The sequence below is a fragment of the Salmo salar genome, chromosome ssa06 (genome assembly GCF_905237065.1).
Source record: "Salmo salar chromosome ssa06, Ssal_v3.1, whole genome shotgun sequence".
NCBI lineage: Eukaryota > Metazoa > Chordata > Actinopteri > Salmoniformes > Salmonidae > Salmo > Salmo salar.
Window position 1 is genome coordinate 24,885,359 of NC_059447.1, and position 23,472 is coordinate 24,908,830.

The following is a 23,472-nucleotide window of genomic DNA, read 5'->3' on the forward strand; positions in this document are numbered from 1 at the left end:
ACATTCCACGGAGCACGATTAAACCCAATATTAAAAAATGGAAAGAATATGGCACCACAACAAACCTGCTAAGAGAGGGCCGACCACCAAAACTCACGGACCAGGCAAAGAGCGCATTAATCAGAGAGGCAACAAAGAGACCAAAGATAACTCTGAAGGAGCTGCAAAGCTCCACAGCAGAGATTGGAGTACCTGTCCATAGGACCACTTTAAGCCGTACACTCCAGAGAGCTGGGCTTTATGGAAGAGTGGCCAGAAAAAAGCCATTGCTTTTTGGGGAACGTACTCTGGTCAGATGAGACCAAAATGGAGCTTTTTGGCCATCAAGAAAAACGCTATGTCTGGCGCAAACCCAACACCTTTCATCACCCTGAGAACACCATCCCAGTATCATGCTGTGGGGATGTTTTTCATCGGCAGGGACTGGGAAACTGGTCAGAATTGAGGGAATGATGGATGGCGCTAAATACAGGGAAATTCTTGAGGGAAACCTGTTTCAGTCTTCCAGAGATTTCAGACTGGGATGGAGGTTCACCTGGTCAAAGCCCAGACCTCAATCCAATTGAGAATCTGTGGTATGGCTTAAAAATTGCTGTACACCAGCGGAACCCATCCAACTTGAAGGAGCTGGAGCAGTTTTGCCTTGAAGAATGGGCAAAAATCCCAGTGGCTAGATGTGTAAAGCTTATAGAGACATACCCCAAGAGACTTGCAGCTGTAATTGCTGCAAAAGGTGACTCTACAAAGTATTGACTTTGGGCGGGTGAATAGTTATGCACGCTCAAGTTTCCAGTTTGTTTTTGTGTTATTTCTTATTTCTTTCACAATAAAACATATTTTGCATCTTCAAAGTGGTAGGCATGTTGTGTAAATCAAATGATACAAACCCCCCAAAAATCTATTTTAATTACAGGTTGTAAGGGAACAAAATAGGAATAACTCCAAGGGGGTGAATACTTTCGCAAGCCATTGAATTAGTCCATATATATATATATATATATATATATATATCTATATATATAGAAATGTAGCTTTGTTTCCCAACCCTTCCGATATACACATACATCTACAGCAATACACATTATGCTGGAAAGGCTGGAGCAGAGAGTATGACTGGACTCACCAGGGCTGTGGTGGGATGGGGTCTTGTGTCTCTGATGGACCCCCACCTCCACCAGGAGTGGAGCCCCCTCCTCGGCTACTGAACTATGGGCCCTGCAGCGCCTCGACCCCCCTGTTTGGCCTTGGGTCAAGGAGTCCCCTCCTCCGCCAGCCTCCTCTGAGCCCTGGGAGTCACTGCCCCTCTCCTCCTGGGGGAAGAACACACATGTTGACACACACTGTACCTGTTTATGTTGTCTGTTGTTATAATTAAATGTGGAGTGGGGCATGATAGGGTGCAGTACTGCACTTCATTATTACTGAAGGGAGCACCGGCTAGCGTCCAAGCTCCTAGCCTGCTAGCATACACACTTAGGCTCTGAGGCTATGGTTAGCATACTGATACAAGACTCCAGTCTCCCTGGGAAAAGAAGGAATCTCTTTTATCTGAAGAGATTCTTTATCTGTAATGGACTTCCTGGTTCAGATAAAAGTTGAATAAAATAAACGCTAAAAGCGATTCCCTAGGACCTTCATCTGGATATTACTGTCAGCTATGAGCACTTCTGATTCAAATCACCTCTGGATGACTGACCCTGGTAGCCATGTGTGCTATCTGGCCACAGCCGGAAGGTCTCGGTCTCTCAATTCAATTATATTCAATTTAAGAGCTTTATTGGAATGAGAAACATATGTTAACATTGCCAAAGCAAGTGAACTAGATAATAAACAAAAGTGAAATAAACAATAAAAATGAACAGTAAACATTACACTCATAAAAGTTCCAAAAGAATAAAGACATTACAAATGTCACATTATGTGAAAATAGTTAAAGTACAAAAGGGAAAATAAATAAACATAAATATGGGTTGTATTTACAATGGTGTTTGTTCTGCACTGGTTGCTCTTTTCTTGTGGCAACAGGTCCCAAATATTTTTGCTGTGATGGCACACTGGTATTTCACCCCATAGACATAGGAGTTTATGAAAATTGGGTTTGTTTTTTAATTCTTTGTGGATTTGTGTAATCTGAGGGAAATATGTGTCTCTAATATGGTTATACATTTTGCATGAGGTTAGGAAGTGCAGCTCAGTTTCCACCTCATTTTGTGGGCAGTGTGCAAATAGCCTGTCTTCTCTTGAGAGCCAGGTCTGCTTTCACAGCCTTTCTCAATAGCAAGGCTATGCTCACTGAGTCTGTACATGGTCAAAGCTTTCCTTAAGCTTGGGTCAGTCACAGCGGTCAGGTATTCTGGCACTGTGTATTCTCTGTTTAGGGCCAAATATCGTTCTAGTTTGCTTTGTTTTTTGCTGTTAATTCTTTCCAATGGGTCAAGTAATTATCTTTTTGTTTTCTCATGATTTGGTTGGGTCTCACTGTGTTGCTGTCCTGGGGCTCTGTTTGTGAACAGAGCCCCAGGACCAGTTTGCTAAGGGGACTCTTCTCCAGGTTCATCTCTCTGTAGGTGATGGCTTTGTTATGGAAGGTTTGGGAATTGCTTCCTTTTAGGTTGTTGTAGAATTTAACAACTCTTACTATTCTTGTGAGGACGTCTGGTACTCATAATGTGACGTGATATATTGAACCAATGAACAGAGAATGAACCAGACCATGAACCAGCATCTTGGGAAAAATACGTAAATACTTAACTTGATTAATGGAGAATGTAACGATACAGAAATGTTTTACCAAAAACAACAAACACCAGCACTCGAAACTCACACAGGGGAAACATACAGGGAACTGAATTCAAGAACTAACAAAGGGAACAGAAAACACATCTCTCTTATAGGGGAAACAATCATGAAATAATAAGACACAGTCCAATAAAAGTCTCTAGACCGCCCTCTGGTGCCAGGAGGAACCATGACACATAAGTATAGTAAAACGTATATAAACACACACAATCCCCCACCCCCACATACTCCTACTAGCATTAAACAACTAGAGGGAAGGATATCGCACAGGGAGGGATGATAGGAAGATAGGGGGTAAAGGAAAGGGAGGAACGATGTAGTAGAGGATAAAGAGGAAGATAGCCCTCACAGGCCAGAGGGGAGGCAGTAGACTGAATGGATTTCTATTCCTGAAGGTTTCTGTACAGGAGATTAGAGCTTCAGTAGGATTCAGGATTTATTCTTATGCCCCTGGAACTTTGTGCCATGCTTCCTTTATTGGAATACAAGTATTCTTTCTGTACTGGAGACCAAGGGAACCCACTGTCCACCCCCTCTATCACCCCATCCTCAGACCGGAGCAGACCTGGGTTCAAATAGTATTCAACATCTTAGCCTCTAAAGTGCAGACCTTGCCCTATTGGTACTGCAGGATGGCTAAAGCATGCTCAAAACTATTTGAACCCAGGTCTGCTACCCAGTCCAACATTTCAACCCCCTCCGTTGTCCTTGAAAAACCCCCTTCCCATTTATAACCCCTCTATCTCTCCATCTCTACCTTGCCCTCCCGCACCAGCAGCTGGTGGACACTCTGGTCGTCCAGGCTGAGGTCATCAGGTAGGGCCGGAGACGACGACTTGTCTGACATTTGGTCTGACCTCAGAGATGCCTGCTCTATCTCTGCCAGCCTGATCTGCTGTAGAGGGGGAGGGAGAGAGAGGGAAAGAGAAGGAGAGGGGGGAGAAGGAGAGAGAGAGAGAGAGAGAAAGGGGGGGGAGTGACAAGGGGGGAGAGGGAGAAAGAGAGAGAGAAGGGTGGGAGAGAGGTGAGAGAGAGAAAGAGAGATGGAGATGGGGAAAGAGGGGAAGAGAGACGGAGGTGGAAGGAGTGATGGAGAAAAAAAGGGGGAAAGGGAAAGTGAAGGAGAGAGAGAAAGTTATCTAGAACTGAGAGAGAGAATGGACACATAAACCAGACAATTGAAATCCAATGGAGTGAGGGAGGGGGCCGTTATATGAACATGTGCCTGTGGGTGAGTGAGACAAAGAGGTTCAGAAAGAGAGATTCACGGCTCATATACAGCAGTAAATTGCCACTGCACTATGCCAGAGGCAGGAGGAGAGCGGGAGGGAGGAGGGGAGAAGGAGGGAGGAGGGGAGAGAGAGGTAGGGGGGGGGGGGGATAATTAGAAAAAGGGAGCAAGACAGAGAGAGATAGAAGGTGGGGAAAATAGACTGGGAGGATGGAATGTGTTCAGAGAAACAGAGATAAAGGCCCCTGATGTGGTCAGGAGAAACTTAAGGCCCTAACAATCACAAGTTCCATGTTAGGTTGTTTCCAGACAGATCCTATAAACACTACATGACCAAAATCATGTGCATTAACATGGAGTTTGTCCCCCCTTTGCTGCTATAACAGCCTCCACTCTTCTAGGAAGGCTTTCCACTAGGTGTTGGAACATTGCTGCAAGGACTTGTTTCCATTCAGCCACAAGAGCAGTAGTGAGGTCGGGCAATGATGCTGGGCGATTAGGCCTGACTTGCAGTCGGCATTCCTATTCATCCCAAAGGTGTTCGATGGGGTTGAGGTCAGGGCTCTGTGCAGGCCAGTCACGTTCTTCCACACCAACCTCTGCAAACAATTTCTGTATGGACTTTGCTTTGTGCACTGTCACGCTGAAACAGGAAAGGGCCTTCACAGAATTGTCTAGAATGTCATTGTATGCTGTAGCGTTAAGATTTCCCTTCATTGGAACTAAGGGGCCTAGCCTGAACCATGAAAAACAGCCTCAGACCATTATTCCTCCTCCACCAAACTTTACAGTTGGCACTATGCATTGGGGCAGGTAGTGTTCTCCTGGCATCCGCCAAACCTAGATTCGTCCGTCGGACTGCCAGATGGTGAAGAGTGATTCATCACTCCAAAGAACGCGTTTCCACTGCACCAGTGTCCAATGTCGGCAAGCTTTACACCACTCCAGCCAACGCTTGACATTGCGCATGGTAATATTAGGCTTGTGTGCCGTTGCTTGGCCATGGAAAAGTTCTTATGCTGACGTTGCATCCAGAGGCAGTTTGAAACTCAGCAGTGAGTGTTGCAACCGAGGACAGACGATTTTTACGCGTTACGCGCTTCAGCACTCGGTGGTCCCATTCTGTGAGCTTGCGTAGCCTACCACTTCGCGGCTGAGCCGTTGTTGCTCCAAAACGTTTCCACATCACAATAACAGCACTTACAGTTTACTGGGGCAGCTCTAGCAGGGCAGAAATTTGACAAACTGACTTGTTGGAAAGGTGGCATCCTATGACAGTTCCACGTTGAAAGTCACTGAGCTCTTCGGTGAGGCTGTTTGTCTATGGAGATTTTATGGCTGTGTGCTCAATTTTATACACCTGTCAGCAACAGGTGTGGCTGAAATAGCCGAATCCACAAATTTAAGGGGTGTCCACATACTTTTGTATATATGGTGTATGTCTTAATGCACCAAGTCATGCACAGTGTCCCCTTAAAATAGGTTTTAATAAGAATCAGTGTTGTTATTGTCTCTCCGTGCCCTGGGGCACAACAATCACACACACACACACACACACACACACACACACACACACACACACACACACACACACACACACACACACACACACACACACACACACACACACACACACACACACACACACACACACACACACACACACACACACACACACACCAGAACCCAGGAGATAGCTGAAGGACAGATACAGACGTCAGGATAGAGAGAAAGAGAGAGAGGTAGTTTCATGACATGATAAATCAGAGATGGGAGGAGCATGTAAAAGAGGAGAGGACAGATTGATAGCTTGACAGCATCTGCAGACAGACAGAAAGGAAGAGTGACAGTTGAAGAGGTTCAAATCCCAGTTATTACTTTCCAGAGTGGCCCGTTCCACTTTATCATTATGATAAACACAACTAGCAACAGGGATAGTGTGAATGTGTGTGAACGTGTGTGTGTGACTGTGTGTGTGTGTGTGTGTGTGTGACTGTGTGTGTGTGTGTGTGTGTGTGTGTGTGTGTGTGTGTGTGTGTGTGTGTGTGTGTGTGTGTGTGTGTGTGTGTGTGTGTGCGTCTACACATGCATGGTTCATGTGTTTACCTCTAGTTGTGGGTGGCTCTTACAGTCCTTCCAGACAGGAGGAGAGGTAGAGGAGTAGTGATGGAAGACAGATCCAGAGAGGTTGTCAATCATCAGCATCTCTCCTTCAAATGAATCCTTAATCAGCAGAGACACACTGTCCAGCCACTGACTCTCCTGGAACACACAGTTATTACATGGTTAATGATATCATATCCTGGAACACGCAGTTATTACATTGTTAATGATATCATATCCTGGAACACACAGTTATTACATGGTTCATTATATCATATCATGGAACACACAGTTATTACATTGTTCATTATATCATATCCTGGAATACAGTTATTACATGGTTCATTATATTTATCCCATGTGTAACTCTGTGTTGTTTTTGTCGTACTGCTTTGCTTTATCTTGGCCAGGTCGCAGTTGTAAATGAGAACTTGTTCTCAACTGGCCTACCTGGTTAAATAAAGGTGAAATAAAAAAAGAAATAAAATATATATCCTGGAACACACAGTTATTACATGGTTCATTAAATCATATCCTGGAACACACAGTTATTACATGGTTCATTAAATCATATCCTGGAACACACAGTTATTACATGGTTCATTAAATCATATCCTGGAACACATAGTTATTACATTGTTCATTATATCATACCCTGGAACACACAGTTATTACATTGTTAATGATATCATATCCTGGAACACACAGTTATTACATTGTTCATTATATCATATCCTGGAACACACAGTTATTACATGGTAACATCATTATTAGGTTAACTTACAGCTACAAAGGGTCAATCCATAGAGGAATCACAGCATAGGGCTGTACACCTAGTGACATCTACACCTAGTGACATCTACACCTAGTGACATCTACTCCTAGTGACATCTACTCCTAGTGACATCTACGCCTAGTAACATCTACTCCTAGTGACATCTACACCTAGTAACATCTACTCCTAGTGACATCTACACCTAGTGACATCTACACCTGGTGACATCTACTCATAGTGACATCTACACCTAGTAACACCTACTCCTAGTGACATCTACACCTAGTAACATCTACTCCTAGTGACATCTACACCTAGTAACATCTACACCTAGTGACATCTACACCTAGTAACATCTACTCCTAGTGACATCTACACCTAGTAACATCTACTCCTAGTGACATCTACACCTAGTAACATCTACTCATAGTGACATCTACACCTAGTAACACCTACTCCTAGTGACATCTACACCTAGTAACATCTACTCCTAGTAACATCTACTCCTAGTGACATCTACACCTAGTGACATCTACACCTAGTAACATCTACTCCTAGTGACATCTACACCTAGTGACATCTACACCTAGTGACATCTACTCCTAGTGACATCTACTCCTAGTAACATCTACACCTAGTGACATCTACTCCTAGTGACATCTACACCTAGTGACATCTACTCCTAGTGACATCTACACCTAGTGACATCTACACCTAGTAACATCTACTCCTAGTACCATCTACTCCTAGTGACATCTACACCTAGTAACATCTACTTCTAGTACCATCTACTCCTAGTGACATCTACACCTAGTAACATCTACACCTAGTAACATCTACTCCTAGTACCATCTACTCCTAGTACCATCTACTCCTAGTGACATCTACACCTAGTAACATCTACACCTAGTAACATCTACACCTAGTAACATCTACACCTAGCGACATCTACACCTAGTAACATCTACTACAGAAGTAGCGTTACAACATTACACATTCAAATAGTGACACCAAAACTGTTTATATTAACTGGTTACATGATTATTTCAGAGTTAAGCTATGACCATAGCTAGAGTAACCCAAGGAGACCCAACAGCCTGAAAGAGTTACCATGCAGAGACACATCTGTGATACATTTGATGCATGTCTCTATTAAATGTTCAATAGATAAATTAGATAACCGTTTAGGGAGCTGGCAGACTGTTATTACATTAATACAATGAAGAAGTCATCTATCTAAACTTCATTATATCATTTTCTATCTTGAATCTCATCAGCAAAATAGTTGTTCTGTAATACTTCTTCTGTGCAATTCGATTGACTGGAAAAATAGTAAAAAGAATAGCAACTGAACTGGCCCCATATTTCCTCAACTGCTGTAATTCCTATAAGTGTTTTCACTAAGAAAATCTGTACTTCCTTTACAGAGCCCTGTGATGATAATGGCACCTTGATAGCGGTGCTTTCATTGTTTCCCCTTTAGCCAAAACACTAACACTTTTATAATAATAAAACATTGTAAAACACCTTCAGAGAAATCTGAAATCTGATTGGCTGAAATGCCGTTGAAAGACATTCACTCATACCAGATAACCACACAGGCAGAGATAGGGTCGTCACTATTTGGCCATGTCACAAAGAACAGAAGTTCCAGACACTTACACACTGCTCCTGTCCATTCTTGCATGTCCATCTAGTGACTATCCCCCTGTGCTTACACGGCCCATCCATACGCCTTTCTCTGCAGAAACATTCCCCTAAATACATACAGTACTAAGAAACATTACCCTAAATACATACAGTACTAAAGAAACATTACCCTAAATACATACAGTACTAAAGAAACATTACCCTAAATACATACAGTACTCAGAAACATTCGCCTAAATATATACAGTACTAAGAAACATTCCCCTAAATCCATTCAGTACTAAGAAACTTTACCCTAAATACATACAGTACTAAGAAACATTACCCGAATAACATACAGTACTTAGGAAACATTACCCAAAATACATACAGTACTCAGAAACATTACCCTAAATATATACAGTACTAAGAAACGTTCCCCTAAATACATACAGTACTCAGAAACATTCCCCTAAATACATACAGTACTAACAAACATTCCCCTAAATACATACAGTACTCAGAAACATTACCCTAAATACATACAGTATTAAGAAACATGACCCTAAATACATACAGTACTAACAAACATTCCCCTAAATACATACAGTACTCAGAAACATTACCCTAAATACATACAGTATTAAGAAACATGACCCTAAATACATACAGTACTAACAAACATTCCCCTAAATACATACAGTACTAAGAAACATGACCCTAAATACATACAGTACAAAATAAACATGACCCTAAATACATACAGTACTAAAGAAACATTCCCCTAAATACATACAGTACTCAGAAACATTCCCCTAAGTACATACAGTATACTAAGAAACATTCCCCTAAAACATACATTACTAAGAAACATTCCCCTAAATACATGCAGTACTAAGAAACATCACCCTAAATACATGCAGTACTAAGGAAACAGGGTCATAGGCTGCTAAATCCACAGGCCCACATTTATTCTTTCTCTACAGAAATGGAAAAATCCAGTAAAGTGTACCGTCAGTGTTACAGTTATATAAACTGTAGCCGTTGTCTAACACTGCTAACCCACATATACAGTAACCCACATACACAGCCACTCACCAGCCAATGTTTTACATGTAGGAAGGCAGCTGTTGTTTAAAAGTGTTTGCCATTAGCAACAGGTTGTAGTCCTTGCTCAGTCTAACTATGCCTTCATTGTTACCAAAATAAACCTGGCTTATAAAATCTATCTACAGTATACGTATATAACTATGGCTGGGAATTGCCAGGGACCTCAAGATATGATATCATCACTACACTTAGGTGCCGATACAATATGAATTGTGCTTCTCATGATTCTATCTGTATTGTGATTTGATACTGTGATTTTACGGCGATCCGATGTTCCAAACATATTGCTCACCATATATCTGCTGCACAGGGACAAGAGAGAGACATGAGAAAATGAGCTTTCTTTGATTAGTCATGGAAATAAAAGTGCTGAAAACAAATTGGCTTCCTATTTAAAAAGAAGATGGAGAACAGGCTATGAAGGAAAAATATTGGAGTTTTGGTGCAGGTACAGCCAAAACAATATATCGATATATCAATACGATAATATCCCGATATGTAACTGTATAAATTTTTTCCCCATCACTATATAATGTATAACAATAGACTACATCTATACAGAGTCCAGATATTCCTCAGTGTGTGTGGGTTGTTAAGAACAGCACTGGAGTAGGCCCTGAATGACTGTGTTACGAAACAGCAAAGGAACACATACATCACGGACACCCATGCACATGCACGCACGCCACACACCCACCACGCATGCACACGCCTGAATGGCTATGGCTTAGTCTTAATAAGAAGGCCATTTCTATTTTTCTAGACAACAATAGTGCTGGCCACCCGGTGAGAACGTGCGCCTTAAAAAAAAGAGAGCGAGCGAGAGAGAGCCCTTCAGTTCATTCCAGACAGTGTCATCTCTCTCTCTCTCTCTCTCTCTCTCTCTCTCTCTCTCTCTCTCTCTCTCTCTCTCTCTCTCTCTCTCTCTCTCTCTCTCTCTCTCTCTCTCTCTCTCTCTCTCTCTCTCTCTCTCTCTCTCTCTCTCTCTCTCTCTCTCTCTCTCTCTCTCTCTCTCTCTCTCTCTCTCTCTCTCTCCACACACACACACACACACACACACACACACACACACACACACACAGAGGTTAGGGAGTGCAGCTCAGTTTCCACCTCATTTTGTGGGCAGTGTGCACATAGCCTGTCTTCTCTTGAGAGCCAGATCTGCCTAATCCAGCCGTTCTCAATGGCAAGGCTATGCTCACTGAGTCTGTACATAGTCAAAGCTTTCCTTAACTTTCTGTCAGTCACGGTATTCTGCCACTGTGTACTCTCTGTTTAGGGCCAAATAGCATTCTAGTTTGCTCAGTTTCTTCGTTCATTCTTTCTTTCATTCTTTCCAATGTGTCAAGTAATTATCTTATTGTGTTGCCGTCCTGGGGCTCTGTGGGGTCTGTTTGTGTTTGTGAACAGAGCCCCAGGACCAGCTTTCTTAGGGGACTCTTCTCCAGGTTCATCTCTTTGTAAGTGATGGCTTTGTTATGGAAGGTTTGGGAATCACCCTTTAATCGGCCCAATTCGGCTCTACATGCATTATTTGGTGTTTTACGTTGTACACAGATGATATTTTGTCCCATTTTGTTTGTCAATTAGGGTGTGCAGGATGAATATGCGGTCTGTTGTACGGTAATTTGGTAAAAAGCCAATTTGACATTTGTTCAGTACATTGTTTTAACTGAGGAAATGTACGAGTTTGCTGTTAATGATAACTAGAATACTGTATATAAAACAGGAACGGGTCTGTATATAACACATTTCGCCAGGTCTGGAATCCCACTACAAGTGTCACAGTAAAGGAAACACCTGCCGTAGTGATGCTGTGAATTGTATTGCCTTAAAGATGTAAACATTGATTTCTCATCATGGCCATTTCCTTCAGCTCCCCTCCAATCACTTAGCATCACCTCTCCTCTTTACACACATGTTCTCTTTACTTCTCTCTCTCTCCACCTTTCCCTCCCCCTCATGTCGCTCACTCTCCTCCAGATCTGTTTCTATTTTTATCTGTGTGTTTTCTCAATAATTCCTGCCTCCACACACGCCACGCACACACACACACACACACACACACACACACACACACACACACACACACACACACACACACACACACACACACACACACACACACACACACACACACACACACACAATTGTAGCTGTTGTGAATTAATAAATTGAGCTGGCCTGCAGGCCCCTGGTTACATCACCCAGAGGAGAGGAGAGCAGAACAAAGAAGCTCCCTCCCTCCCTCCCTCCCTCCCTCCCTCCCTCCCTCCTCCCTCCCTCCCTCCCTCCCTCCCTCTCTTATTAAGTTATTCTGTCAGCCAACACAAAGCTAAAAATGGCTCCTCAGTAAAGCCAAGTTTAGTTCTGTAAAGGTAGAACAGATCGTAGCAGGCAGCCGGTGAGTCATCCATGTGTGTTATGATTATGATTAGGTTTTTAGTAATCTCACTGTGTGTGTGTGTGTGTGTGTGTGTGTGTGTGTGCGTGTGCGTGTGCGTGTGTGTGTGTGTGTGCACACTGACGGGTTAATATCGGAGGTCCTGAGTTTGAATTGAAAAGGTGATTAAATGCAAGGTGCAGTGTGTGTTTGCTCATCTACCTCGCCGCAGAAGACTGACAACAAGGGTTGCCATGGCAATGGAGAGCGCCAGGCAAATTCACTGTGAAAGGTGCAGCTAGATGAAAATGTATTTCAATGCCCCTCTCTCTCCCTCCCTTCAACTCCCTAAAATCACATTGTTCTTTCATCAGCATCTATTTCAGGGGTCCCGAGAATAATATCCAAACCCCTTCGAGATGTTTTTATCTGTTGAAAGCAATAACAGAACCCTGAATATGAGTAGCTGTGTTTTTCTGCAGTAGTCTGGGCCACGGCCACGTTCTAGGGTACGTCCCAAATGGCACCCAAATTCCCTGGTTAAAAGTAGTGCACTATATTGGGAATAGGGTGCCATTTGAGACACACTCTGGGTCACGGTGACATTGTACTGAATCTACATTATGACCTGTTCAGAGATGATGTCTGTTATTTGAATACCCGGGCCGACAAGATTAAACATCTCTCTCTCTCCTCCCCCCTGTCTCTCTCTCCCCATCGCTCTCTCCCTTCTCTCTCTCTCTCTCTCTCTCTCTCTCTCTCTCTCTCTCTGTCTCTCTCTCTCGCTGTCTCTCCGTATCTTTCCTGGCTGTTCCTTTGTATTACATTATGAAAGGTTGAGTGAACAAGCAGACAAACTGAGTTAAACAGGACTGATGGGCTGTCACTCTAAAACACTGAGGATGTCAGAACAGGAAGGAGACTAAAAGTCTCTGATTATCTTTCTGTCTCCTCTGACTTTTCTTGTTCTTGTTCTCGCTCTCCCTGTCATAATGACCTCCACCTTACGTCTATGTACTACACACGAGTGTATCAGACTGTTTATATGTGTAATTCCTATAATATCAAAAAGAAAGACAAATAGACAGAAACAGACAGACCCATACGGACAGAAATGTATTCATCCATCCATCTCACCTGTGCAGGAGAGTAGGGATCACGATTGTTCAGATCTTGCAGTGTTCCTGGATGCGTCGTTGCCACGTGATGATGCATATTCCCCCCGGAGGAACTGCCTGGGACTCCCATCCCTCTCTCCACTCCTCCTCCAACTCTCCCACCTCCCCCTCCACCTCCCCCTGCTGCTCCACCTTTCTTCCCTCCTGCACAGACTCCCTCCGGCCCCATGCAGCATAGGGCCCCCCGTGGCCAGCTCCAGCTCAATCTCAGCGTCCATCTCCGCCTCTTCCTTGGCCTCCTTGTTGGAGTCGTCCAGGTGCTTCATCAACACCGCCACCACCACGTTGATCAGGACGAACTGGGCCGTCAACACAAAGGACACAAAGTACATGGGAGAGATGAACTGCAGGCTGGGGTTGCAGGAGTAGTCAGGCCCGTAGTCCGGAGGGCACTCCCTCAGCGTGTCCTAGGGAGGGGGGAGGGAAGGTGGGAGAGAGGAGAAATAGGAGCTGTCTGTTAGGTCAAGCCATGAAGTCCTGCTAAGACATTATTACATTTACGTAATTTAGCAGAAGCTCTTATCCAGAGCGACTTACAGTAGTGAGTGCATAGATTTTAATACTTTTTCGTACTGGTCGCCCGTGGGAATCGAACCCACAACCAACTGAGCTACACAGGACTATACGGGACTATACAGAAACAACAAGTTTTATTGAACAAATTCATGAACAAGAGTTAAGCATTCCAACTTGAAACAAAGATATCAATGTAAGACTTTTGTGAGCAGATTGACCTGTCACACAATGACTGTAAGACATCCAGACATGAGCTAATTCTAGTCTCTTCGCTCTCATTTGTTTTGACCTTTTCACTTCGTAGTCTCAAGTGTTTCCTTCTTCCCCTCTCCCCTCTTTTTCTTCCCTCTATCCCTTCCTCCCTCCCCTCTCTCTAGTCAGAACAGTGGTGATTCACTCTCTTTCTCTCTTCCACGTCCCTCGTTCCAGGCAGTTTGCATCCAACACATCTCCAGGTAAAAGGCAGTGAAGGCTCACAAGGTCTCATCAGTAATAATCTAAGAGAGGTGATTACAGTTCACTGCTTCAGCTGAGAGGTAGCGGCTGTGATCCCCACCCGTACCTCTACAAACCACTGAGGAGGTGTTTTTATGGTGCGCCCCTGACACACTCCATAATGCGTTGAGCGTGGGGGTGGGGGGGCGATGACTGTGAAATGGGAGTGGGACACATTCCCCTATTTAAAAAGGCCATCTTTACAGAGAATATACAGAGCTGTGACAGGTCTGGTTATGGTAGTGCTCAAGGAGAGGAGGATTGGAATGGTCTTCTTAGGGAGCAGGACATAGGCTTGGGGCCCTTAGGGCCACAGGGCTTGTAATTACTCTGAAACTTCTCTGCAGCTAGGAAGCCAGGCACCAAATATCAACCACAGACATCAACATGAGAACTGAATAATACAACCCAAATAGCAACACATTGAAACATGGTAATCCAAGTAATTTTGGGTTAAAGTATCAGATGATCAACTATCTAATTTATTGTAATAAACGCTCCATAGAACACCATGTAGAAGTCCATCCATACCTTCATGATCCCATTCCAGTTGTCCCCAGTGGAGACCTGGAACAGAGTGAGGAAGGCCATGCCAAAGTTCTCAAAGGTAGCATGGCGGCTCATCCCCTCACATGGGTAGTCCTCGTTACACACTGGGAGAGGAGAGTAGGGAGGGAGGGAGAGACAGGGGAGGGAGGGATAGGGGGAGGGATGGGGAGGTAAGAGAGAAGGGGAGAGAGAAACAAATAGAGAACGATAGATACAGAGAGATTGGGAAACAGGGGGAAAGACGAAGGGATAGAGGGAGAGATAAAGATACATGAAGAGAAAATAACAGTTTATAGAGAGAACATTTATCTGTTCAGTCCTCTTAGAAATCAGCAACCAACAACAGCAGACGTGGTTGTTTGCTCCTGGTCTTAAAGCTGTCTTGGCTGATTGTTTACACATCTCTCTCCTTACTACAGTTGCATTTGGCTCTAAGCCTTTGCTCAAGACTGATGGGATGAGAGATAATCTCCAGCAGACATGACTAGAGTCCATAGAGAGAGTGTGACAGTTTGAAGACAGGCCTAGCTGCTTGGTTATTGTTTCTCCTTTCTAGTCTCCATGATACTTCTTGGCTCTGGCTGCGTCCAGATACTTTACTACAAGTCCCTTTCTATTTCTGTCGCGGCTCTGTAATCTAACAGGATTGGATATGTACAACTCTGAATGTGGCACACCATTGGGTATGCAGGGTTTTGTTCCAGCCCATCACTACCAACTCACCCAGTTCTCCAAACAGCTCAACCCCCAGTGCTGCATAGATGAAGAACAGGAGCATGAAGAGCAGGCCCAGGTTCCCCACCTGAAACACACATAGGAACAGTATTAGGAACTGTTTCTGCTCTATATTCTCTTCGTATGGAACCGTTATTTTGACAGGGAGTCATGCTGAGTCCAAGGTCTCTTTTACAGAGAGCTGTTACAGAGATTTTGGGCTCCCGAGTGGCGCAGTGGTCTAAGGCACTACATCTCAGTGCTAGAGGCGTCACTACAGACACTCTGGTTCAAATCCAGGCTGTATCACAACCGGCTGTGATTGGGAGTCGCATAGGGCGGCGCACAATTGGCCCAGCGTCAATTGGCCGGTGTAGGCTGTCACTGACTTGCCTAGTTAAATAAAGGTCAAAAAATATGGATGAACACTGTAGTGACAAAAATATACACATCAAATACACTATGCAAAACAAAGATAAATAACACAATCATAGAAAACAAACACATTTTTCTGTAAAAAGATCCTCAATCAGCCGTCTGAATTGACCTAGAGGCACCAAATCATACATTTTTTAGGCAAACATTCTGAACATTGCATCCCACTGAAAGAACAGCGGGTGTTTTGGCCTTGCCTTTTACCAAGCAGCAAAACCTATTGGTCCCAGCATCCATGTTGTGCCACAGCCTCTACCATATCAGAATCCTCAGTAGAAGCATAATTTGCTAGTTGTTCTGCCTTTCGCATGGGCAGGCCTGCTACCAAAAAAAGAGAAGTGAAAGCTAGACATTTGGTGCAGTACCAAAGCCTAAGTCCTACATCGTATCAGAATCCTCAAGAGGAGCCTGAGGAGGGAATTGGGAAAGTTGTCAGTGGCATAACCTTACTCTGTTGTTGTGACTGTGTAGTTGGAAGCCACCCAGGACACACAGCAGTAGATCCCTCTCTGTCTGCTGAATGGGACTGCATAAAGAGGTAATGTAGTAAATATGCTCAGAAAACACTATCCCATTAGTGAGACGTAACCTTACAGAGTCAATGTCACAGCAGCCAGCACACAGCTCTGTCTGGTCTGGTCCCCTGGGGGAGGAGGTTCTACTGGCCTGATCTAGCTTGTTCTGGCCTACTCTAGCCTGCTCTTGCCTGATCTAGCTTGTTCTGGCCTACTCTAGCCTGCTCTTGCCTGATCTAGCTTGTTCTGGCCTACTCTAGCCTGCTCTTGCCTGATCTAGCTTGTTCTGGCCTACTCTAGCCTGATCTAGCTTGTTCTGGCCTACTCTAGCCTGCTCTTGCCTGATCTAGCCTGTTCTGGCTTGCTCTAGCCTGCTCTTGCCTGATCTAGCCTGCTCTTGCCTGATCTAGTCTGCTCTTGCCTGATCTAGCAATAAGAGAAACACTACACATCACTTCCGGTTGAACGCGGAACGAGGGAGAGTTCAGTTTTGTTGTTTTGAAAAGTTTGTTGTTTTGAAAGTGTATTGGAAAGTTCTTAGTAGAAAGCTAACTTTCAGAACCCGCAACACAGTTGGCATCAGTTGCTGGGACTGCTAGTCTCTGTCCAGTGATTCTGCCGACCAAGGACGGGTCTGAGGAGCAATTTGGCGTAGCAGCTAGCTTAGCTGGGTTTTCTTGAGGGCTTGAACGCAGCCCATGATGCGGTTAGCCATTGTGGCTGAGACCGCAGATTGTTCCGGGTTTATGACTGTCTAGATCCCTGCTGTTTGTTGTTTTCAATCTTCCCTGTGACCTGCCCTGTCTGGAACTGTGAGGAGTAACAGTGTAACCTACGTTGCTAGCTACCATGACAAAGACCAAAGCCGGTAGGAGTACCGTTGTGGACAGTGGTGTCTCTCTGTCACGTGTGAAGGACCTTTTAAACAAAAAAAAGAGTATAAGCAGTTGTTACAACAACAAGAAAATAGCTTCAAGTGTTTTGTCCAAATACTGGTGGATTCAACAAGTAAAATAATGGACGACCTGACCAGAGAGGTCCAGGGCCTGAAGAACAATTTGCAGTTTTCCCAGGGTCAGCTCGATGAGTTGAAACAGGAAAACGGCAAGATGACAGCAATCTGTAAGTCGTTGAGGACATCAGTTCTTATGTGAATGATAACAATGACGGATAAATCAGACTTTCTGGAGGGACAATCAAGGCAGAACAACATGGTTGTGGACTGAATTGCAGAATCCCCACATGAGACCTGGATGGAGTCTGAGGACAACGTGAGGGAAATGATCTCTGAGAAATTGAAGATGGACCACAGCAAGATTGAGGTGGAGCGCGCCCACAGGACTGGAAAACCCACCACCATCCCAGGTGACAGGCCCGATAGTGGTCAAGTTCCTGAGGTTCAAGGACAAGGTAGCTGTTCTGGAAAGAGCCAAGAACTTGAGAGGAACATACATCTTCCTCAACTGAAGCTGTGCGCCAGAAGAGGAAATAACTTATCCCAGCCATGAAAGCTGCCAGAGCGCGTGGGGACATCGCTTACATCTGCTATGACAGGCTCATTGTTCACCTTCCCAGAAGCCTGGAAGGGATGAAAGAGCCAAGCCTATGGGTTCGTAGCTTCAACCCCGCAGCGCAGCGCACGCACACACACACACACCCCCCCCCAATTGATTAATGGACTGTTGAATGTATATTTTTTTCCCTTGCTTTGTTTGCTCTTTTCAGTATTATGTCTATCTCTGATAAGCTACCCAGGAAAGGGCTGAAAATAGCCCATATTAATATATGTAGCCTTAGAAATAAGGTTCATGAAATCAATAACTTGCTAATATCAGGTAACATTCATATATTAGCCATTTCTGAGGCTCACTTAGATAACTCATTTGATGATACAGCAGTAGCAATACAAGGATATAACATCTATAGAAGAGACAAATGCTTATGGGGGAGGTGTTGCTGTATATATTCAGAGCCATATCTCTGTAATGCTTAGAGAAAACCTTATGTCAAGTGTTATTGAAGTGTTGTGGTTGCAGGTTCACTTGGCACATCTAAAGCCTTTTCTTTTGGGGTGATGCTATAGGCCACCAAGTGCTAACAGTCAGTGTCTAAATAATATGTGTGAAATGCATGATAGTTTATGTGATGTAAACAGAGAGGTCTACTTTCTTGGGGACCTGCATATTGACTGGTTTTCATCAAGCTGTCCGCTTAAGAGGAAGCTTCTTTCTCACTGTAACCAGTGCCTGTAATCTGGTTCAGGTTATTAATCAACCTACCAGGGTGTTTACAAACACTACAGGATCATCTACATGTATCTATCACATTTTTAATAATACTGTAGAACTTTGTACTAAAGCTGTATCCATACCCACTGGATGCAGTGATCACAATATAGTGGCTATATCCAGGAAAGCCAACGTTCCAAAATCTGGGCCTAAAATAGTGTATAAGAGATCATACAAAATATTTTGCTGTGACTCTTATATGGATGATGTTAAAAATATTTGTTGGTCTGATGCGATTAATAAGGAGCATCCAGACGCTGCACTTGATGGATTTATGAAATTGCTTCTTCCAATTATTGATAAACATGCACCTGTTAACTTGTTTGGGATAGGGGGCAGTATTTTGACATCCGGATGAAAAGCGTGCCCAAAGTAAACTGCCTGTTACTCAGGCCCAGAAGCTAGGATATGCATATAGTTAGAAAACACTCTAAAGATTCTAAAACTGTTAAAATTATGTCTGTGAGTATAACAGAACTGATACGGCAGGCGAAACCCCGAGGACAAACCATCCCCCCAAAAATACATTCAGCCTACCACTGTTTCAATGGCTGTCACTTTTATTATAAGGCGAAATCCTCCCAGATTGCAGTTCCTAGGGCTTCCACTAGATGTCAACAGTCTTTAGAAAAAGTTTCAGGCTGGTTTTTGGAAAAATTTGCCAGAAATTGTAGTTTTTCTAGGTGGCTCCCATTTTGGCTGTAGTGTTTCCAAGCGCGTGAATGAGAGTGCGTTCTTTGGTATATTTCTCCGGTAAAGACAATAACGATTCTCTGTCTTAAATTTTATCGTTTATTTACGTATTAGGGTACCTAAAGTTTGATTATAAACATTGTTTGACTTGTTTGGAAAAGTTTATTAGTAACGTTTGGGATTAATTTTGTATGCATTTTGATGGAGGGAAACTGGGTGGATTATTGACTGAAGCGCGCCAGCTAAACTGAGTTTTTATGGATATAAAGAACGACATTATCGAACAAAAGGACCATTTGTGATGTAACTGGGACCTTTTGGAGTGCCAACAGAATAAGATCAAAGGTAAGGCATTTATTATGTCGCTATTTCTGACTTTCATGTCGCACCTGCCTGGTTGAAATATGTTTTCATGGTTTTGTATGCGGGGTGCTGTCCTCAGATAATCGCATGGTGTGCTTTCGCCGTAAAGCATTTTTGAAATCTGACACAGCGGCTGGATTAACAAGACGTTAAGCTTTATTTTGATGTATTACACTTGTGATTTTATGAAAGTGAAATATTTATAATTCTGTAATTTGAATTTCGTGCTCTGCAATTTCACCGGATGTTGTCGAGGTGTCCCGCTAGCTGCATGCCTTAAAGTGACTGTTAGAACTGTTAAGGCTCCATGGATTGATGAGAAATTGAAAAACTGTATGGTTGAAAGAGATGGGGCAAAAAGAGTGGCTAATAAGTCTGGCTGCACATCTGACTGGCTGACTTACTACAAATTTACTTTAAATGAAATTATGGGCAGAAAAACAAATTCAAATCAGATGGCTTATTCATCACAAAACCATTTGATGTTGCCAATTATTTTAATGATTATGTCATTGGCAAAGTGGCCAAATTTAGGCAGGAAATGCCAACAACAAACAGTGAGCCATTGTATCCATACATAAAAAAACAAATAATTACAGAAAAGCGTTGCAAAAAAAAAGTGTTTGAATTTTGTAAAGTTAGTGTGGGAGAGGTGGAAAAATTATTATTATCAATCAATAATGACAAACCTCCTGGCATTGACAACTTAGATAGAAAGCTACTGAGGATGGTAGCTGACTCTATAGCCACTCCTATCTGTCATATCTTTAATCTGAGCCCTAGAGGAAATTCTTTGTCCTCAGGCCTGGAGGGAAGAACAAAGTAATTCCGCTACCCAAGAGTGGTAAAGCAGCCTTTACTGGTTCTAACAGTAGACCTATAAGCTTGCTGCCAGCTCTTAGCAAACTGTTGGAAAAATGGTGTTTGACCAAATACAATGCTGTTTCTCTGTAAACAAATGATCAACATACTTTCAGCATGCTTATAGAGAAGGGCACTCAACATGTACTTCACTGACACAAATGACTGATGATTGGTTGAAAGAAATTGATATAAGAAGATTGTGGGAGCTGTACTGTTAGATTTCAGTGCAGCCTTTGATATTATTGACCATATCCTTTTGTTGAAAAAACATATGTGTTTTGGCTTTTCAACCTCTGCCATATCGTGGATTCAGAGCTATCTATCTAATCAAACTCAAAGGGTTTTCTTTAATGGAAGCTTCTCTAATGTCAAACATATAAAGTGTGGTGTACCGTAGGGCAGCTCTCTAGGCCCTCTAGAGAGCTGCAGTCTGTTTTGGAATGGGTGGCCAGTATTAAACTGGTATTGAACATCTCTAAAACTAAGAGCATTTTATTTGGTACAAATCATTACCTAAGTTCTAGACCTCAGCTGAAACTGGTAATGAATGGTGTGGCTGTTGAACAAGTTGAAGAGACTAAATTACTTGGCGTTACCTTAGATTGTAAACTGTCATGGTCAAAACATATAGATTCAATGGTTGTAAAGATGGAGAGAGGTCTGTCTGTAATAAAGAGATGCTCTACTGTTTTGACGCCACACTCCAAAAAGCAAGTTCTGTAGGCTCTAGTTTTGTCTCATCTTGATTGTCCAGTCGTGTGGTCGAGTGCTGCAAGGAAATACCTAGTTAAGCTGCAGCTGGCCCAGAACAGAGCGACACATCCTGCTTTTCATTGTAATCAGAGCGCTGATAAAAATACTACATATTTGCCAGTCTCTCTTGGTTAAGAGTTGAGGAGAGACTGAGTGCATAACTTCTTATTTTTATAAGAAACATTAACGTGTTGAAAATCCCAAATTGTTTGCATAGTCAATTTCACACAGCTCTGACACACACACTTACCCCACCAGACATGCCCCCTGGGGTCTTTTCACAGTCCCCAAACTCAGAACAAATTCAAGAATGCAAACAGTATTATATAGAGCCATTATTGCATGGAACTTCCTTCCATCTCATATTGCTCAAATAAAAAGCTGACCTGGTTTAAAAAAACAGATAAAGCAACACCTCACGGCACAACGCCTCTCCCCTATTTGACCTAGATAGTTTGTGTGTATGTATTGATATGTAGGATATGTGTGCCTTTACATTTTTTTTATGTAGTTCTGTCCTTGAGTTGTTTTAGTCCATTAATGTTCTGTATTATGTCATGTTTCATGTTTTGTGTTGACCCCAGGAAGAGTACAGTGAGGGAAAAAGTATTTGATCCCCTGCTGATTTTGTACGTTTGCCCACTGACAAAGAAATGATCAGTCTATAATTTTAATAGTAGGTTTATTTGAACAGTGAGAGACAGAATAACAACAAAAAAATCCAGAAAAACGCATGTCAAAAATGTTATAAATTGATTTGCATTTTAATGAGGGAAATAAGTATTTGACCCCTCTGCAAAACATGACTTAGTACTTTGTGGCAAAACCCTTGTTGGCAATCACAGAGGTCAGATGTTTCTTGTAGTTGGCCACCAGGTTTGCACACATCTCAGGAGGGATTTTGTCCCACTCCTCTTTGCAGATCTTCTCCAAGTCATTAAGGTTGAGGCTGACGTTTGGCACCTCGAACCTTCAGCTCCCTCCACAGATTTTCTATGGGATTAAGGTCTGGAGACTGGCTAGGCTACTCCAGGACCTTAATGTGCTTCTTCTTGAGCCACTCCTTTGTTGCCTTGGCCGTGTGTTTTGGGTCATTGTCATGCTGGAATACCGATCCACGACACATTTTCAATGTCCTGGCTTTTCCCTCACTGTAGCTGCTGCTTTTACAACAGCTAATGGGGATCCTAATAAAATAACAAAAATAACAAAAAGCCTGATCTAGCCTGCTCTATCCAGATCTAGCCTGCTCTATCCAGATCTTGCCTGCTCTTTCTAGATCTAGCCTGCTCTATCCAGATCTAGCCTGCTCTATCCAGATCTAGCCTGCTCTATCCAGATCGAGCCTGCTCTTTCTAGATCTTGCCTGCTCTATCCAGATCTAGCCTGCTCTTTCCAGATCTAGCCTGCTCTATCCAGATCTAGCCTGCTCTATCCAGATCTTGCCTGCTCTATCCAGATCTAGCCTGCTCTAGCCAGATCTAGCCTGCTCTAGCCTCTACCAGGCCAACACATCGCAAGACAAACAGTCACAGACGTGAAGCTGGTTTTCATAGAACACAACTCAGGTTTCTTAAGATAGGAGTGTTTAGTGAGGGTTAGAGATCAAGGTCGTGTTCAGCAGGTACTGAACCTCCGGGAAAGTTTTTGAAACCAAGAAAGGAAAGTGTGTGTTCTCAGTGGACAAGTTCAGGTGGTAATACCTTCATTTCAAAATGTTTTCTCCCATTTGTGTCTACTGAACGTGCCCCAGGTCAGCAATGTCTAAGTTAAGTAGAAATTATGTAGTGACGTAACAGTTCTATAAACATCTCTAAAGCACTTTAGATCCAGACTTTGTTTGTCATACTGTCAGTCTCAGTCTCTCGTCAGACTGTCTCAGTATGATACCGAGTTCCCTTTGGGCCAGAACTAATGCGAGCTCTCCCCAGCTACCTGTGTCACAGTTGATTAGTGATGTATCTACCAGGGAGACCGTAGACCTTACACTACTGAGGATGATTTAAGCACCTCTGAATATAGCACTGTTCCATTGAGATCAGTTTAATGATCTGTGATTCTTAATGACATGTTTCTATG

General features: G+C 43.2%; 1 protein-coding gene across 3 annotated transcripts in view; it reads right to left on the bottom strand.

The window, feature by feature from the left end:
- Positions 1 to 1,289: 1,289 nt before the first annotated feature.
- Positions 1,290 to 23,472, bottom strand: part of LOC106595870 (voltage-dependent T-type calcium channel subunit alpha-1I) — a 142,360-nt gene continuing 120,177 nt past the window's right edge. The window contains exons 28-32 of one of the 3 annotated variants that reach the window (XM_045720030.1): positions 15,492 to 15,570; positions 14,751 to 14,872; positions 13,168 to 13,615; positions 6,137 to 6,292; positions 1,290 to 1,310 (exon numbers count right to left, since the gene is read on the bottom strand). In XM_045720030.1, the coding sequence (XP_045575986.1) occupies positions 13,187 to 13,615; positions 14,751 to 14,872; positions 15,492 to 15,570 (630 nt within the window). In that variant the 3' untranslated portion in view covers positions 1,290 to 1,310; positions 6,137 to 6,292; positions 13,168 to 13,186. Of the gene's footprint in view, positions 1,311 to 3,578; positions 3,695 to 3,869; positions 4,094 to 6,136; positions 6,293 to 13,167; positions 13,616 to 14,750; positions 14,873 to 15,491; positions 15,571 to 23,472 lie in introns of those variants that run through there. The other 2 variants (XM_045720029.1, XM_045720028.1) reach the window with 2 other exon arrangements.